At 38.7% G+C, this 20,148-nt stretch overlaps 1 protein-coding gene across 5 annotated transcripts; it reads left to right on the forward strand.

The window, feature by feature from the left end:
* Nucleotides 1-1,289: 1,289 nt before the first annotated feature.
* LOC124081954 (zinc finger protein 271) lies at nt 1,290-11,142 on the forward strand. 5 transcript variants are annotated; one of them, XM_046428384.2, is made up of 3 exons: nt 1,290-1,372; nt 1,969-2,193; nt 7,889-11,142. In XM_046428384.2, the coding sequence occupies exons 2-3, from the start codon at nt 2,145-2,147 to the stop codon at nt 9,631-9,633; spliced, it is 1,794 nt and encodes a 597-aa protein (XP_046284340.1). In that variant the 5' UTR covers nt 1,290-1,372; nt 1,969-2,144; the 3' UTR covers nt 9,634-11,142. The 5 variants fall into 5 exon arrangements, with proteins under 5 accessions (XP_046284340.1, XP_046284338.1, XP_046284339.1 ...); XM_046428382.2 differs by having other exon boundaries at nt 1,326-1,407; XM_046428383.1 differs by having other exon boundaries at nt 1,348-1,448.
* The last annotated feature ends 9,006 nt before the right edge of the window (nt 11,143-20,148 follow it).

Consider the following 20,148-nt stretch of genomic DNA (forward strand, 5'->3'; position numbering starts at 1 on the left):
GCAGCTTTATTTGTGATAGGGAAAAAAAATAGAAAACCCAAACGCCCATCAACTGGTGGGCTAATGGATAAACAAACTGTGATATATATAAAATTTTATTGTGTTTATATATATAATATATATAATATATATATAAACACAATAGAATTTTATTCAGCAACAGTGAATTATTGATACAGCAGTATAGATAAGGTCAGTATAATAAAGCTCAGCAAAAGAAGTCTACCCCTCCCCCCAAAGTACATTCTAAATGATTTCATTTAAATAAATTTCTAAGTTTACAAAACTTGGAATCTAAAAAATCTATAGTAACAGAAGACTGATCATTACTGGTAGGAGATGGGAATGATAGCCTGATGGCGGTAGGAAACTTCTGTAGTTGACAGATGTGTTCACTGTTTTTGATTGTGATGATGGTTTCACAGCCCTACACATATCAGAAATCATCTTTCTTTCTCTCTCTCCCTCCCTCCCTCTTTTTCTTTCTCCTCCTCTTCCACCTAGCCCTCCTCCCCTCTCCTCCCCTCTTTCTCTTTCTTACCTGGGGATTGAACTCAGGGGCACTCAACCATTGAGCCACATTCCCAGCCCTTTTTTGGTATTTTATTTAGAGACAGAGCGTCACTGAGTTTCTTAGCGCCTCGTTAAATTGCTGAGGCTGGCTATGAACTCGTGATATTCCTGCTTCAGCCTCCCCAGCCGCTGGGATTACAGGTGTGTGTTAGGACGCCTGGTTCCTGCCATTCCTTAACCTCATTTTTTTCCCCCAGTTTTCCAGCCACTAAAGGATTTATTGCTGAGCTTCATCTATTTCTAAGGCAGCGGTTATCAAAGTGTGGTTTCAGGACCAGCAGGATCACTTGAAAACACGGACTTCCATCCCAAACCCGAGTCACAATCTCTGGAGGTGGGGTCCAGAGATCAGTATTTTAAGGAGGCCTCCACGTGATTCTGCTTACCCCTATTCTGAGGCAGGGGGGTGGTGGGGGAGAGCACGGTAAGAAAGTTGAATGAACGCTCTCCTGTGAATCTGATTACGTGAGAGAGGATGGGTTAAAAAGCGTGTGCGAGCTAACGAAGAATTCATTATTCGGTCAGAAAACCTAGCCAGCCCCTGAGAGCTTCCCGAAAGACAGCGGATTCCGACATTCACCTTAAGAATCTACAGACGGGACAGCAAGGGATCTGTCTCTGGCAGAGTACATAGCTAAGGATCTGCTGGTAGCAGCTCAGCGGATGTTCATGGGTTAATTCCAGGGAATCCGACCGCCAACCCTCGGTGCCGCCCTGCGCACGCGCGGCCACGCGCCATAGAGCTGAGCAATCCTCCCAGATTCCTAGAGTGGACAGGGCGATGCCTGGCTCGCTGCGGGTGAGTCTGGATAGGCAGCCGGGGAGATGTTCGAGGTATGCAAGAAGTCGGCCCACGCCAGGCCAAGGTGTCCCAGGTGATCTTGTCTGACAAGCGGTTTCCTGAGTCCATGGAGAGTCAGAGCCGCCAGGGTCGCTCCTGGGCACGGGGAGCTGTCGGTATGGGCGTCGCGTTCAAATGAATGAACGCCAGAAAATTCGGGGAGCTGGTGGAATCACGGGCGTGGAGGAATCCTCGCGAACCAGCCGACCGACCCAGCAAAGGGCTGCCTGAATTTGTGAGTGTTAGAAGGCAAAGGAAGGAAAGCGATCACGTTGGTGATCAGTAGTGACCATTTTGTAAAGGCAGCAAGTAACATATTCTTAACCACTGAGACAAATGCCAAAATTCTCTCCCCAGAGTTCTTTCCAGTTACCCCAATTTCGGTAGAATAACCCCCGATTTTGTTTTACTAGCTCTCGACTTGGAATGGGGAATGTATGTCCGAGAGGGCTAATGCTAGATTCCTGGATAATGGGAAGGAAATAAATGAATTCTAATAGAAAAGCATTTGGAAATTAAAATTTCGGTTTCTCCTTCCCTTCTTTTATATCTAGAGGCTGTGTCTGGTGGACTAGTCTCAGAAATTACATCTCTAGTTTGCACAGTGATTCCCTTCTGAGCCCAGTGGTGCCAAGTTGCCTCCAGGTCTCAGACCCTTTTGTGGACAAGAAAATCTTACAGAAGAAATGATAATTCTCCAGTTGCTCCCTGAGGTGTCCATATTCAGTCCATGGAGATCCAGTTCAATTGTGATTTTCAACAACATCACCTTCTTTCAGGTGAGGAGCAACATAGTTTATCTTAGTGTTTTGAGGGGATAGAATATTGCCCCATGCTGGTTTCTTCAAATAATATTGGTATTCTTCACTACCTATGTCTACACTGTGTCAGGCAATACTATATCTTTTAGTGCTTCAAGCAAAGTCTTGCATCTTTATCAAATTCTCATGCAGTTCCCTTTTTTTTTTTTTTTTTTTTAAGGACACGAGTCATCTATTTTTGCCTTTATGGTCTATCACCTTAGTACCAATCTGTCAATGTTTGGAATGTCCTCCTTATGATCTTTTCACATCATCTCTCTCATCTCCTATAGGGTCAAATTTGAACATTTGGAGTCTGCTGACATGGATCCAAATACTAGCTTTGTCACTGCCTCCAGTAATTTTACAGTTCTGTTTCCCCACTTTATAAGTGTATAATAGTTCATGTCTTGGGGGGTTTCTTGAGAATTGTGTCTATGTATTACTCCAAAATAAAGGACCCCAAAACTTAATGACCTAAAACATCAGACTTAATTTTAAGTTTTTAAAAATATTTTAAAAATATTGATGGCCCTTTATTTTATTTATTTATTTATATATGGTGCTGAGAATCGAACCCAGTGCCTCACACATGCTAGGCAAGTGCTATCACTGAGCCACAACTCTAGCCCCAACATCACATTTTTAAACCATATTATTTCTTATAGTTTGTAGGTGGCTAACTTGAGCTGGGTTCAGCTGGGCAGGTTTTTTTTTTTTTTTTTTCCTAATACTATCTGGGGTCATTCAGGAAGTCATCTAGTGTCTCTGATAGGGCTGGATCTAAGATGGTATCAATCACATGTGTAACTGTTGCTGTTTGTTATGGCTTGGATCATACATCATCAGCAGGCTAGCCTAGACTTTTTCACAGTACTCAAATTTCCAAACTCAAGGAAAGGGAAAGCTCTCTGATACAGAAGCACTTTTCATACATATGTTTGTGTTATATTTGTTAATGTCTCATTGGCCAATGCCCAGTTCCAGAGTAGTTGTGGAAGGGAAGTACACAAAGGTATGGAGATATGATTCATTGGGTTCTGTTACTACTATATGAAATACCATACACCCTAAATGCGATCCTATGTGTAAAGGTTGGAACAGACCTAGTTCGTAGTAAATCCTTTATAAATAGTGGCCACTTTTATTAGTAGTAAGATCATTTTGATCCTGACTTTGTTCAGAAGTGCTACAGGGTTCCATTTCTACATCATGTTACTTCTTTTTCATTTTGATTCTCCCATTGCTGTTGTTTGCTTGTGAAATTTACCTTGCATTGCCATTGCTTTCATTCTAGATCTGGCCTCTTTTTAGTCTCTGAGCATCTTTATTATATTTTATTTTATTTAGTTTCCTGAATTTAGAATTTGTCCTTCCCTAAAAATCTATTACAAGGCACCTCATCCTTTCTGAGAATCAGCGTAGAATTGGGCCTCTTCCTTGAAATTTTGTGTAAACATATTTATCCCATATGTTTATGTTTCTTAGAATGTGTAAAAAATAACACTTTTTTATTATAGAGTTATACAATTATACTAGAGTCCTTTTGTGAAGTATAGAAAAACACAGAACAAAATTTAAACATAACCTACAACTCCACCATCTAGAAGTAGTCATAGTTAACATCAATATATCCTTTATATCATTTAGCTAACTAATTCAACAAATATTTTCCATTGATAAATGTGTATTAATTAATAAAATCATAGCTTATTATTTCTTGTCATGTAATTTTATTAGTTATTGAGATTTTATTTTGTGCCAGGCACTGTTCTAAGTGCTAGGGATATAGCAGTGAATTGCTATATAGAAAAAGTCCATACCCTTATGAATCTTACATTCCAGTGGGGAAAAACAGAAAATAAATAAATGTACATTATGTTATCACATAATTATAGCAGTTACAGAGAAATTAAGCCAGGAGTATTAGGATTTTAGCAGGAAACATGGCTTATTCAGTTGAGTAATTAAGTTTTGTGAGAATGATGGCTAAGATTACAAAAATTATGGGGTTGAGAACAGCCTTGAGCATACAACAGTGGAAAGCCATTATTACATTTAGGAAGGGGAGAGATTGATTACTGTATCCTGGAGGATAGAACCACTTGATATGAACTTTGCCTTTGCTTAAAGAAATACAAGTATAGTTGGCTCTCCTTACCCTGGATTCCACATCCACAGATTCAACCAACTGTGGATCAAAAATATTTTGGGGAGAGCTGGGATTGTGGCTCAATGATAGATTGCTTGCCTGGCATGTGTGGGGCACTGGGTTTGATACTCAGCACTGCATAAAAATAAATAAATAATAAAGACATGTTGTCCATCCACAACTACCAAAAACAAATTAAAAAATTGAGGGGAGGGCTAGGATTGTGGCCTAGTAATAAAGGGCTTGCCTAGAATGTGTGTAGCAGTGGGTTTGAAACTCAGCACCACAAATAAAGAATCAAAATAAAGTCCATTGACAACTAAAAAAATATATATTAAAAATATTTTGGAAACAAACCATCAAAAATAATACAAATTAATGACTACATAGTACTTACATTGTATTACGTATTATAAGTAATCTAGAGTTGAATTAAAACATGGGAGAATGTATGTAGGTTATATGTGAATACTATGCCATTTTATATAATGGATTTTAGCATCTGAAGCTTTTGAAATCCAAGAGGGATCCTGGAAGCAATTCCCTGCAGATACTGAGAGAATGACTAGCTCAGCAAGAAAAAATCAAGGATTTAGGGTGGACAGCTTACCTTTTGGCTTGGTATTTAGCACTAACAGTCTCACATCCCAATAGTCCCTCAGTTTGGGCAAACTAGAACAATTGGTCTCTCAACTATTCTCTTCCACCATGCGACCAGCGCACTGGTTTCATTAAAGAGGTTCTTGGCATAAAAGTTAACTAGTGAGATTGAAATAAAACACACAGACTCAGTTACCTTTTTCTATGACCAGGTCCGAGACGGCTCCCCCTCTGGTTCTCACCTCGAACCACCCGGTAGGGCAGCAAGGATTACTCAGGGCTAGCAGGAGAGAGAGAGAGGGAGCACGCCAGGGAGTAGCCTTTTATTGAGGAACAAGAAATCCACGGGAGAATTCCATCCAATGAAGGTTGAGGGGGGCCGCACTCCAAGGTCAGGGTCAGTGATTGGCCCCCGGGGTCAGTGGGCAGTCACACCCCAACACGGACAGGCTCTCGCACCAGGAGAGGGCCGGGAAAGCTCCGACACAGTTTAGCCAGAACGCCTCAGACCCAAACTGGGAGTTGCCCAGTCACGTGTGAGGATGGCTCCCCACAATTCTCCTACTCTTGTACAAATTTAATTGCAAGCCAGAGCATAGAACCACAGGTTTTGCAGTTTATCAGAATTAATCCCCAGAGCCACAAAGCAAATATGAAGTAGATCTGGAAGGGGCTGGGGCTGTGGTTCAGTGGCAGAGCACTTACACACCTTCTTCATCTGTTGTTTGAATAGCATAAGGAACCCAAAATGGCCAAGAGGCAGTCTTACCTTCAAATTTAACAAAAATCATTACTTTGCTTCATAGTAGAAGCACTTCTCCTTTGAGTACTGGAAAACTCACCAAATCCAAGATTATGGAGATATGAAACAAAATAATACAAATAGATTATTAGGTATATGAGAGGAACCATTCTCTCTCCTTCTCTTTGGTTCCTATACCTCTTTATGTATTTTGGTCATGGAGAAAAAACTTAGTTGTCTTTAGTTTAGGAAATATATTGTGTCCTATAAGACATCACCCCAGATTTAGCCTTTAGCCATTATCTCAATCCACATACTTCTGGATGATGGGGCGTATAGATAGATTCATTTATTACACATATCTGAACTCACTGGTATACTTCTTTCCCTGATAAGATGAGTTATTTGGAGGCAATACTGTAAAGAATACCATAGTATTAAAAATATCATTCTCTTAAGTCAATACAAATTTGTATCTGAACTATGTATTTCGTTCTTTGAAAACAAATTTTTGCTGTCTATATGATATAAGTAGTCCAAAGTAAGGGATCTATCCTCTAAAGGCTAATTTGTTCTTCTCTAGGGAGTGGTACTTTTGGGCTGGGGGTATAGTATTCACTTTGAATATTGGCTGTTTGGGCACATAGCAGTGGTAACAGGAATATCAGCCTTGGAGAGGGGAAGTCCATATTGTTGAAGCCATATACAGCTTCCATTGCTGCTGCCATGACCACTCTGTACCTAAGTCCATTGTATAAGCATTGGAAGAAGGCTGATTGACATTCATATTATGGATCATTATGCCTAATTGTTCTAGGGGCTTCTTTCTCTACAGTAGATGCCTTTTACTGAGGATTCACAAGGAATACAAATATTTTCACATTCTTTGCTCATTCTAGGAAGTCCATCCTCATATTTTGCTTCTATAATCCTCATTTATGCTATTCCAATCTAATTCTTTTAAAGTAACTATATATTCTGATAACCCATTAGTAACTACCTAAAAATCATTGTAGGCATATTTCTTAGACTGTGCTGCCTTTCATGAAAAGTGGACAGATAACCACGTGTATACCTGAAATTCTGTCAACTGGAAAGGTTTGCCTTTATCAATGTATTTGATGCCATCACTAAGTAAGGGTATAAGTAAAAGCTTTGGGCTGGTGCCCACATGCTGCCAAACCCATCTGAAAACTGTTTAATTTCCGCTTGTCTGTTAACTAGTAACAGGGAACTCCTATAAGGCCGTTGAGAGAGAAGTAACAAAACCATATGAAAAAGTAATATGGAATCCAAATCACTTGCCCTTGGAATTTACTGCTAGTTAACTTTACAATGGAATGCTGGGTTTTGCATCATTTTTTATAATCGGTAACAAGTACACAATGGCCATTTGTAATATATAGCCACCTGGAACTCTGTGATCAAGCATTAAGTCTAACAGTGCCCAATAAATAATAAGCCAGGATTTGCTTCACATAAAAAACTCTTGTCAGAAGAGGGAATGGCTCTAAGCAACTTCATGAGACCCACTCTGTCTTAAAAAAAAAAAAAAAACAATGGAAAGGTTTTGATTTCCTTTTCTTTCTTTCTTTCCTTTTTTTTTTTTTAAATTAATACCTTATTTTTTGGCCCAAATAGCCGCACAATGCTGGGTAGAGCCCAGTCAACTTCTTTTCATTTTTCTGCACTCTTTCACACTGCTTACCTTAAATATGTGAATAAAATAAATTGCTTGTGTATTAGCTCTAATTTAGTCATACTTTCCTAATCAAAGTAAATAGGTTTCAGTGTTCCCAGATGTCCTTTAACAATCATACAGAGCACATCTGGTAAGTCACTTCTATAAGTGATTAATATGATCCATTACTATTGTTTCTTCCCAGTTTTCCTCTCAGAGGGTATTTTCAGGCTGGGTGCCATGGCATATACCTATAATTCCAGCAGCTTGTGAGGCTGAGGCAAAAAGACTGTGAGTTCAAAGCCAGCCTCAGCAAAAGTGAGGCACTAAGCAACTCACTGAGACCCTATTTCTAAATAAAAAATACAAAATAGAGCTGGGGATGTGGCTCAGTGGTCAGGTGCAATCCCTGGTGCCAAAAAAAAAAAAAAGAAGAGGGTAATTTCAGCATTCCCATATTGTTATATTTGTAATCTGTTTCACCTGAACTTTCTTACAGCATGGAGAACACTTTCCATTTGGATTTTGTTTATTGTTCCAGATATTGAGACTAAGATCAAAATTGGACAACCAGCTTCAGAGGAAGAAATTACAGCAAAAATTGAAATGTTGACTGAAGGGTTTGGTAACCCCAAAGAGGATGATCTCCAGAACTCTGAAGGCAGAGAATTCTGTGAATTTGGAGATAAATTGAATAAAAAGTATCAGACCCTTTTTAAAAGAAGACAATATAACTGTGAGGAATGTGGACAAAGCTTTGCTTGGAGTACAGGCCTTATTCAGCACCAGAGAACCCACTGGAAAAAACCCTATGAATGTGATAATTGTGGAAAGGTCTTTCGAATGAGCTCAGCTCTGGTTATGCATCAGAGAATTCATACTGGAGAGAAACCCTATCCTTGTAATTGGTGTATTAAAAGTTTCAGTCGGAGTTCAGACCTTATTAAACATCAAAGAGTCCACACTGGTGAAAAACCTTATAAATGTGATGAATGTGGGAAAGCCTTTAGTCAGAGTTCAGATCTTATTATACATCAGAGAATCCATACAGGAGAGAAACCTTATCAATGCAGTCATTGTAATAAAAGTTTTAGCCAGCACTCAGACCTAGTTAAACATCAGAGAATTCACACTGGAGAGAAGCCTTATACGTGTAACCAGTGTAACAAACAATTTAGTCAAAGTTCTGATGTTATAAAACATCAAAGAATCCACACTGGGGAGAAACCATATAAGTGTGATGTATGTGGGAAACCCTTCAGTCAGAGCTCAGACCTTATTCTGCATCAGAGAATCCACACTGGGGAGAAGCCATATCCATGTAATCAATGTAGCAAAAGTTTCAGTCAGAATTCAGACCTTATTAAACATCGAAGGATCCACACTGGAGAGAAGCCCTATAAATGTAATGAGTGTGGAAAGGCTTTTAATCAAAGCTCAGTTCTTATTCTGCATCAAAGAATTCACACCGGAGAAAAACCCTATTCATGTAATCAGTGCAGCAAAACTTTCAGTAGGCTTTCAGATCTTATTAATCATCAACGAATTCACACTGGAGAGAAGCCTTATCCATGTAATCAGTGCAGTAAAATGTTTAGTCGAAGATCAGATCTCGTTAAACATCATAGAATTCATACAGGTGAGAAACCCTATGAATGTGATGACTGTGGGAAAACCTTTAGTCAGAGCTCCAACCTTATTCTACATCAGAGAATCCACACTGGAGAGAAACCTTATCCATGTAGTGATTGCACTAAAAGTTTTAGTCGCCGTTCAGATCTCGTAAAGCATCACAGAATACACACTGGAGAGAAACCATATGCTTGTAATTTGTGCAATAAAAGTTTTAGTCAAAGTTCAGACCTCACTAAACATCTGAGAGTGCACTCTGGTGAAAAGCCCTATTGTTGTGATAGTTATGAGAAAACCTTCAGTCAGAGGTCTGACCTTATTCTTCATCAGCGAATTCACACTGGAGAAAAACCATATCCATGCACACAGTGCAGCCGAAGTTTCTGTCAGAACTCGGACCTCATCAGACACCAAAGAGTCCACACTGGGGAAAGACCTTATAAATGTAATGAGTGTGGGAAGGCTTTCAGTCAGTGCTCAGCTCTCATCCTGCATCAGAGAATCCACACTGGGGAGAAACCATATCCATGTGACCAATGTAGCAGAAGCTTTAGTCATCGCTCTGAACTCATTAATCATCAAAAAATCCACACAGGTGAAAAAATCATATAAATGTGATGCGTGTGGGAAAACCTTCACTATGGGAACAGATCTCATTGATCACCAGAAGATCCACACTGAGGACAAAATGTACCAGTGTGTTCAGTGCATCATAAGTTTTAGCCAATTCTCTGATCTTATTAATCATGAGAAACTCCATTCTGGGCAAGACAGTTTAAATGTGATGAATGAGGGGAAACCCTTCCTGTATACACCAACTTTATTCAGTTCCAGAGACACTATACCAGAACAAAAATCTTATGAATGCTATTGATGGCCATGAAAAAGGTCTTAATCAATATTTAGCTCTTATGCTCAATTTAAAAACAAAACCCACTGGAGAGAAAACTAAGTCAGTTTTTATAATGACAATTTAATTTGAAGCCCATACATTACTAAAATTAAGAAAAAAAATCTGAGGAAGAGTTCTGAGATTTGTGGGAAACCCTTCAGAGTGAATAATTTTTTTTTTTTTTTACCAATTGTCTGTTAGCAACAATAGAAAGAAAATTCTATCTTTGCTATAATATAAGAAAAGCTGTCTTTTATTCAGAGCTCAGACCTTATTCTGCATCAGAGAATCCACACTGGGGAGAGTTGTATCATTGTAAGAAATATATAATAACATTAATGCAGAAGTTATCAAATATTTTAAAATTCAATGTGTAGAGGTGTTTAATCAAAACTCAAAAGGAAATGTATTAGTTTTAGAATCTCAAATCTTTAGTGAGTCTATATTATCAATGGTATATAGAAATTATTTTAGAGAATGTGGAGAAAACAAATCCCTTTCATATCTAAGTTGGCATTTATATAGATGTCTGACAACTAGAGAGTCCTACCTTATGCTCACGCTAGGTATCTATGCGTTCATCGTGTGTGAACACACTATGCTATTGTGGTATTAAGCTTACTAACTAGATATTCCAAGTGCCCCCTTTTCTCAAAAGTTATTTTGTTTTGGTTTGGTTTGGTTTTTCTAGTAAGCATGAGCTTGTGCGAGTTCCTGTACTATACACAACAAATGCTGATTTATTTCACTGTCAGTAATGCAGCCCATAAACTTTAAAATGTGAAATCACTTTCTCACTGCCATTTAATTACAGCTTTGAAATGTGGAACAGGATTTTTAAAAGCAAATTTATTTGTCAAAATATGAAGATTTTTCTATTACTGCTTATCTTGTCATCTATTGAACAAAAATGGTGGCTGTGATATTGTTATTTATAATAAGAAATATATACAGTATTTCCTCTGTATCCACAGGGTATACCCAGTGGAAGCCTGAAACTTTGGACAGCACTGAACTCTATAATGCAATGCCTTTTCCTTCTTAACTAAGCACTTTTCCTGCACTTTGGCTGTAACTTTTACAATTCGAGATGCAACACCAAAGCTAGAATGCGTTTTTTCCATTCACAATTTCACAGGTAGAAGATTCATTCTTACCATAGATCTTAGCAACCTCTGCATACAATTTTTTTTTCTTTCCATAAATAAAAATTTCACCTTTTTACTAAAGGAAGTGTCTTGGCTTCTCTTTGGTATATCCAAATTGCCAGCATTACCACTATTATGCATTGGGGCCATTATTTAGTAAAACAAGTTACTTGAACACAGTATGATATAAGTCAGTCTGTCTGATGACCAAAACAGCTACTAAGTGACTAATCTGGACAATGATTTAGTCAACCACGCCTACATTAATGAAGCCTTTATAAAAGCCCAAAAGGACAGGATTCAGAGAGCTTCCAGGTTGACACACTCAGAAGGTACTTGGAAGGTAGCCCACAGGGCATAGAAGCTCTGTGTCACTTCTCACAGAATCTTGCCCTATGCATCTCTTCCAGCTAGCTGATCCTGAGTTGCATTATTTTATAATAACCAGTAATCTAGTAAGTAAACTGTTTTCCTGAGTTCAATGAACCATTTTAGCAAAAAATCAAACCCATAGAGAGGGTTATAGGAACCTCTGATTTATAGTCAGTTAGTCAGAAGCACCAGTGAAAATATGAACATGTAATATGTGCCTAAAGTTGCTGACAGTCTTATGAGACTGTCTTTAGCCTGAGAAGTCTGAGAGAACTCCAGATAGATAGTGTCAGAATTGAATTATGTGATATCCCATTGCTGGAGTTCAAAAACCCCACATATCTCTCGTAACAGACATGTGTAAGTATAGAGAAGACAGCAAATTTTTCCTGTACAGAAGCTAAAGTAATGACCTACGTGATTAATTTGTATGGTATAGTCTGTCTAAAAATAAAAAGACCTTTACTCTTGTTTTTCAAGTGGTAGCATTCATCAGACTTTTAAAAAAACTATGTATTGATAAAGGGAAACATACATGCAGAATTTTCAACTGAAAAATATAATTTTTAAAAAGACAAGTATAAAAAATTATCCTTGTCTTTTTGGTGTTAGCCATTTGATAAATTCTACTATCACTTTCTTTGATTATCTCCCATAATTATCTAATTAAATATTTTAATTTAATAGATGTTGTTAAATTATGTAGTCAAGACTTTGGGGGGTTATACTCTATGCAAAGAATATATGATCTCTTCTAATAAAGCATGTATTGCTAGTGATTGAAAAAACACATGGCTCAATGTAATCATAAGATGTTTATAAGAATTCAGAGTAGGGGGCTGAGGTTGTGGCTCAGCACTAGAGTGCTCACCTAGCATGTGCAAGGCTCTGGGTTTGTTCCTCAGCACCACATAAAAATAAATAAATAAAATAAAGGTATTGTGTCCAACTACAACTAAAAAAAAAAAAAAAAAAAAAAAGGAGGAAGAGTAGGAAGGATTCCATTCTGATCAAAAAGAAAAGGGAGCTTTGTGGAGCTCCTAAATTTGTCATCCTTTAAGGTGATCACCTGATCCAGACACTTTAATTTTTCATGCCTATAATTTGTGAATAAGTGTTGAATAAGAAATTACCAGATCTATTATCAGATCTATTAGAGTCAGAGACATCAATATTAACTCATGTATATATTGTATACACACAGAGAAAAGCAACTACAGGACATATGTCTATATATGAGTTAGTACACACACTACCCGGCTCTGTTCTCCAAGGGGACCTAGAAGAAATGATACTCCAGTAACTGAGCCTACCCAGATCTTGGTTTCTAAGTATTATTCTCCAGAAAAGGAATCAGGGCTCCTTTGAGAAATGGATGATTCTAGGGCTAGGACACAGAAAGTGTGAGATGAACTTGAATCATCCTGTAGTACAGAAAATAAACAAGAAATCTAATGACAAAAGGATAAAGGCATGTCAGAAGAGCACAAAGCCTTGGACTGGAGTTGTATCTCAGTGGTAAAGCACTTGCCTAGCATGTGTGAGGCATTGGTTCTGATCCTCTGCACTACATAAAGATAAAAAAATAAAGATTGTGTCCATCTAAAACTAAAATACACACACACACGTGAGTGTGTGTGTGTATGTTTTTTTGTTTTGTTTTGTTTTGTTTTTTTAAGGAGCACAAAGCCAACCTGAAGGCGTTTACAAGGTGGAATATACATGAGTCCATACTATAAGTAAACATGGAAGAGAGAGCTTCCTTATGGAAGAATTCCAAATGATATATTTAGATTCTAACCTCCTCCAGGATGTGGGGGACATATCTGAACCCCAGGCCCTCAGAGGAAACTGCAACTATTGACATGCTTCAAAGAAATGCAGCATGGAAAGGGGAAAATACTAACTATAGTGGAGGAATCTGGCAAAAAGTCTTAACGTAGGGTTTCTCAACCTCACACTCTTGATATTATGGGCCAGATAATTCTTTGCTGTGGTGGACCTGACTTGTCAAATTAAATGTTTACTACTATCCCTCTCCTTATCAACTAAATACCAGTAGCAATTCTTTCCTAGTTATGACAATCAAAAATGTGTGTAAAGGCTGGGGATGTGGCTCAAGCGGTAGCGCGCTCGCCTGGCATGCATGCGGCCCAGGTTTGATCCTCAGCACCACATACAAACAAAGATGTTGTGTCTGTGGAGAACTAAAAAGTAAATATTAAAAAATTCTCTCTCTCTCAAAAAAAAAAAAATGTGTGTGATACTGCCAAATTGCCCTTGAGAGGCTTCTCATCTGCCTGAGAAGCAATACCTAAAGATTATAATAACTATTATTTTTTGTAGATATCATGTACCACTTGGTATGATGCAACTAGAAGATCACTTCAGCTCTATAGTTGTTTTTAGCTTGTTTTTTTGTCTTGAACCCAGGGATACTCTACCACTGAGCTATATTTGTGGTTCTTTTCTTTTTAGTTTTGAGAGAGGGTGTCACTAAGTCATTAAGTTGCTGAGTCTGGGTTTGAACCTGTAATCCTCCTGCCTCAGCCTCCCAAATCACTGGGATTAGAGGAATGCACCACCATGCCCAGCTATAGTATTTAAAAAAATAATTTGTAGTCCCAAAATAACTAAAATCAGAAATGAAAGAGCATTTTACTGATAATACTACAAAAAAAGGAATACAAGAGAGTAATAATTGTATACCAGCAAATTGGATAAACCAGATAAAAATGGAAAAATTTCTAGAAACAATTTACTAATTATATAGAAAATATGAATATACCTATAACTGATAGGACTGAATCAGAATTTTTTTTTGCAGAAAAAAAAACAACAAAAAGCCCAGAGCTTCACTGACATTTAAAAAAGAAACACCAGTTGTGTTAGTCAGCTTTCTGTCACTGTAACAAATACCTGGTATAATCAACATATAAAGAGAAAAGTTTTATTTTGGCTCATAGTTTTGGAGGTTCCAATCCATGATTGTCCTTGTTGCTTGTTGCTTTGACCAAAAGTAGTCAATGTCATGGATAGCCAGAAAGCAAAAAAAAAGACCTTGGGTCTCATACTCCCCTTCAAGGGCATACCCCCAATGACCTAAAGACTTCCCATTTCTAAAGGTTCTACCACCTCCCAGTAATGCCATCTTGGGGACCAAGACTTTAACACATGGGCATTTGGAAAACCATCAACAACCAAACCACAGCACCAAAATTTATTAAAATATTGCAGTACAGGGAATACTTCCAAACTCATAAAATGAGTTTGGAAGTTACCTGTTACCAAGCCAGGTGACTGTTAAAACACACACACACACACACACACACACACAGACCAATACCGTCTGTGAATACTGATGCAAAAATATTTAACAAAATGCTAGCAAAAAAAAAAATCAACACACATTAAAGTAAATCAAGTGTATATTGTTAAATCAAGTGGGACTTAATTTTGAAGTAACACGAATAATCTAACAAAAAAATCAGTCAATATATCATGGAACTAAATGAAAGAAAGAAAAGATAAATCTTATTAGATGCTGGTACATAAATCTCATTAGATGCTGAAAGAACATTTTGACAAAATGCAACACTCTTTCATGATAGTACTCATACTGGAATAGAAGCAAACTATTTCAACATAATGAAGGCTGTATATTAAAAAAGAAAAAGAAAAAACCTAGAGTTGACTTCATATTCAATGGTGAAAATATGAAAGCTTTCCTTTAAGTCAAGGATGGCTGCTTTCATCACTTCAATATAGTACTAAAAATCCTAGCCAGATCAATTAGACAAAAAGCATCCAAATTAGAAAGGTAGAAGTAAAATTATCTCTTTTCAAATTACATAAATCTCTCTTTGCAGATGACATAATCTTATATACAGGAAACACTTAAGATCTCTCTCTCTCTCTCTCTCTCTCTCTCTCTCTCTCACACACACACACACACACACACACACACACACACGTCTGTTAAAACTAATAAACTAATGAAACAAAGTTTCAGGATACTGCTGGGGACATGTGCAAGATCCTGGATTTGATCCCCAGCACCACAAAAAAGAAAAAAATACAAAATTAACATCCCCAAATAAGTGATATTTCTACACACTATTAATGAACAATATACAATCATACAGTCTGAAAAGAAGGTGAAAAAAACAGCTCTGTTTATAATAGCACCAAAGAAAATAAAATACTTATGAATAAACTTAACCAAGGTGTCCTGAAAACAACAAAACACTGCTCAAAGACACTTGTTAGTAACTTTCCATTGCTATGACAAAAACACCGGAGAAACAGCTTAAAGGAGGAAAGATTTATTTTGGCTCATGGTTTCAAAGGTTTCAGTCATGGTCAGTTGGCTCCATTGTCTGTGTCCCTCGTTAGGCAGCTGGTAACAGTGGAAGGCTGTGGGGAAGCACAGCTGCTTACTTCATGGCAGCTTGGAAGCTGAGAGAAGGTTTAAGGGGCTGCGGACAAAATATACCCTTCAAAGGCACACCCCCAGTGACCCACTTCTTCCAACCTCCTAAAGTCTCCACCACCTGCCAATAGTGTCATTGGCTGGGGACTAACTCTTTAACACATGAGTCTTTGAAGAACATTTTAAGGTTCAAACTATAATAAAATTAAAGAAGAAAACACATATAAGTGGAAAGATAGGTACAATTCCTATCAAAATCCCAATGACAAGTTTGCATAAATAGAAAAAACAGAGTTTCTCACTCGGGATGCCAGCTGCCAGGCACCTAGCATTTGGCCTGGCCAGAGCCTCACCTCACCCCCACCCCCGTCCCCAGCCAGCCTGGCCCCTCAGATGAGAGCTGTGACTAGGCCAGTACCAGCAGCAGCCTCACCATCTGCAGTTGGCTCACCTGCTGTTGCACCCCAGAAGCCAATTCTGATGGACTAAGTTGGCAACCACTGCAGCTGGTGTGGCTTTGGGCTCTGCTGTCTGGCACATGCTGGGCCATGACATCACTGGGAGCTTCAGTCAAGGAAGTAATGCTGAGCCCTCAATATAAGTGATATCACTTACCAAGAGCCTTAGGGAAGGCAGCTAGCAACAGTTTGGTGGCCTCTGCTTTTATGAGAAAACAATTTTTGAACTGTGCCAAGAACCAGAGTGATATTAAGCTCTGTAAGGTTTTCAGTGAGGTGCTAAACAGTGCAGAACTGCAAATGTGTTAGTCTAATCAAGAAGTTCAAGTTGAAGAAATGGAAAATCAACTCTGATGACCAGGTTACTTTAGCATAAAACTTTAATTGATAGTGAAACTATGAAATGTAAAACCTCTATAGCTTCAGTTATTCTGAATGGCAGTAAGTATTCTAACTGTATAGAAGTTCACTGTGTTGGTACTGAACTTTGATTTAACGTTTTCACTAAATTTCGTTTGATCTGCTTATCAAAAGGCAATTGCCTGGGACTAGTGGAACTCTCATACTGCCTACCTATAGGTCTAGGGGGCCCACAGGAAGCTTCACAGGAGCTCCTTCCCGATAAACCATGTTGTAGAGGAAAAAGTGGCCATTTGCAAAATCAAGGATCTGCACACTGCAGGAAAAGTTAGATGGCCACCTGCTTTTATAAGTAATAGAACACAACCACAGCCTATTTGTGTATTGTCTAAATCTTCTTTCTGCTGCAATGGCAGAGTTGGGTATGTGCAACAGAAACTTACCCACAAAGCTGTAAATATTTATTATCTGTCCCTTTAAAGAAAACGGTAGCCAACCTCTGATCTAAATGAGAATTTTCTTTTTACAAAATTTTATTGATTTATAATAGTAAAATAAAAATTTTTCCTATTGTTCTATCATAATACATTACCTATCCATAAGCATAGCTTTACATCATCACTTTAAATTATGTCTATAGTGGATATTTGTAATTGCTTTCTCAACCCCCCACCCCCCACAGCCCTACTTTAAGCTTTCTCATCTAATTTTCCTTCTGGACCACTAGCTTATTGAACTTTAAATTTTGACATAATATCAAACCTACAGAAAAATTTAAAAATAATATGAAGAATTCCAACATACTTTAAAAACCAGATTTCTCAAATGTTAACATTTTTCCACATTTGCTTTATAATTCTCTAATTATGAATCTATTTATTCTGACATGTATACACATATATACTGTGTGTATTGCCATATGTGTATTGAAGTTTTGCCTGTATTGTAGAGTGAGTTGCAGGCACAATTCCTTAGACCTTTATTTTATATTCAATAGACCTTTATTTTATTTATTTATTTATTTATTTATTTATTTATTTATTTATTTATTTATTTATTTTTGGATGGTACAGAAGACTCCAGGTACCACAGTCCAGCCTCTTGGGAATGTAACCCTGTCTTCCATATGCTTGTGGTCTTACGATTTGGCTTCTCTTATCTGTTCCTGTGCCTTTTTGCCTTTTTATCCATTTTCTTCTTTCATTCTTTCACTGTAAAAACAAGTATTCCAATCACCAAATGGGCAAAGGAACTGAACAGGCACATCACAGGAGAAATACAAGTGGCCAACAAATATATGAAATAAATGTTCAACATCACTGAGACTCTCCTCTGGGATCCACAATGTCCAGCAGGAGCACAGTGGTGAGTGCCAGGCTGCCTTTGTGGGAGGCCCCACATCCTCACCAGGAACCTCAAAGTGGAAAGGACATCATCCCAGAGGGCGACAAAGCTTCTTGGCCAGAAGCAGAGCAGGCCAGGCAGCCTTCCAAAGATAGGACTTCACCTACTTGAAGACGCGTGCATCTCCACCATCTGCCTGAAACTTCTATTTTATTTATTTATATGTGGTTCTGAGAACCGAACCCAGGGCCTCACACATGCTAGGTAAGTGCTCTGCCACTGAGCCACAACCCCAGCCCCACAATTCCTTTTTGATATTTAACTAAAGTAGGATGAAAGAGGGTTTGGGGCAGAGGTATGGCATGGTCTGACTTACATGTGTTTTGCACTCCTGCCTAATTAGTCACTGTGCCAAACCAATTTTATAAGCCTCTACTTATTTGTAGGGCCAAAGTTTTCTGCTGCATGTTACTGATGCAGATTGCTTGATGCCATCCACCCCCGAGGCTGCTGACTCCTGATCACTGCCTGCCTCTCATCCTATGCTGTTTTCTTGGAGCCTGACTTCTTCAGGGGTTGCTGCTGGAGGGACTGAATGGTGGGAACTGGAAGTGTGAAGGAATTGATGCTCTGTAGTGTAAGGTCAACAGGAGGAGGAGGGGAGTCTGCCAAAAAGTCTTCTCTCTCCTGCATACCACATAGTGAGAGGAAATGGAGTTCATACTGCCTGCACTCTCAAGTTGTTCAGTGAGAGTAAGTGTGGGAGACCATCCTTGCACGTGATTGAGTTTCCTCCCCAGCTGGGTGTGACACTTTTTGTGTTAGAGTTTTCCCCACCCTTCTTGGGTTTGAGAGCTTGTCCGTGTGGAGGTGTGTCTCACCACTGCCCTCGAAGATCCAGTCATCTCACCTGACCTTGGAACACTGCTCCCCTTGACCTTCATTGGATGGGATTTTCCCCAGAATTCTTTGTTCCCCAATAAAAGCTCTCTCCCTAGAGTGCTTGCTCTCTCTCTCTCTCTCTCTCTCTCTCTCTCTCTCTCTCTCACTAGCCTCTTCAGTAAACCTCACTACTTCCTGGGGTAGCTTGAGGTTGGGGGTTCGAGGAGCTGTCTTGGAGCTGGTTTAAAGGTGATTGGAATCTGTGTCTGTAATTTAAACTCCCTGAGGATTTTCCCATGTGACCGAACTGTTCACACCATCTGCACTGGCTGCAGACTAAATATGGCGCCCAATGTGGGGCATGAACCCTGAGATTAAGAGTCTCATGCTCTACCGACTGAGCTAGCCGGGCCAATATCTGAACACAAGCGAATGAATTCTGAAACAGTTCCTTTTTTCCTATGGGGTCTCAGAACATCCTGACAAAGTTTATTTGCATTTACAAATGCTAACTACTTAATAATAAATTCACAAGCACCTGGGTCTCTGATTGATCTGTTAGCTGTTTGATAAAGTCTATCTACAAAGTATGAGTACAGCTCGTCTGTGCCCTGTTTAACCTTAGAACTAAATTAGACTGGTTCCGAGAGTTAATTTGGTGCCATGCATTTAGCACATGCAGTTATCTGATAGTAGACTTCAGATTCGTAATTCAACTGTCTTTCCAAGTTCACAAATTCACCCATCCCTAAAAACATGTCCACAGGGGTTTTAATATCCTGCCTTCGATTTCTTTCTGCTTGCTATGAACAATAATCGGTCCAATAGGACCTCCAAAGCAAAAAATCTCCACCGCTTAAATAAGAGCACATGATAGACACCCAGTCACTGGGAGGAAGTAGCTGATGGCAAATTGTTTTGAGTAAGCTTTGCACAAATGGCAAATTAAGACCATATACATCACAAGCATTTTTTAACTCCTTAATAGTTTTAAATGGTATTACCGCATGGATGCGAACATGCTGATCTTGGTCGTTAACCTGTTCAAAAACTGGGAAAAACTAAAATCCACTAATGTCCTCCCTGGCTTCCTGAGCCTTCCTGAATCCGCGTTGTAACAGTGTGAGAAAAGTCATTGCTTGCTCAGAGTACCTGTTAAAATTTATCCTCCTAACTGGAAGTGGCCACATCTGAATGGCTGGAGCAGGTCCTGCTAGACGTAATCTGTTAAAATTTCCT

This window comes from Marmota monax, unplaced genomic scaffold (genome assembly GCF_021218885.2).
Source record: "Marmota monax isolate L192 unplaced genomic scaffold, Marmota_monax_Labrador192_F-V1.1 WCK01_AAM20220418_F8-fsc00031, whole genome shotgun sequence".
Lineage (NCBI taxonomy): Eukaryota > Metazoa > Chordata > Mammalia > Rodentia > Sciuridae > Marmota > Marmota monax.

What these genes read in the sequence shown, in the direction of transcription:
- LOC124081954 (XM_046428384.2), top strand. Translation starts at nt 2,145, where the DNA reads ATGGAGATCCAGTTCAATTGTGATTTTCAACAACATCACCTTCTTTCA. An exon ending in ACAACATCACCTTCTTTCAG is followed by an intron (nt 2,194 to 7,888) that starts GTGAGGAGCAAC and finishes ACTTTCTTACAG; the next exon opens with CATGGAGAACACTTTCCATT.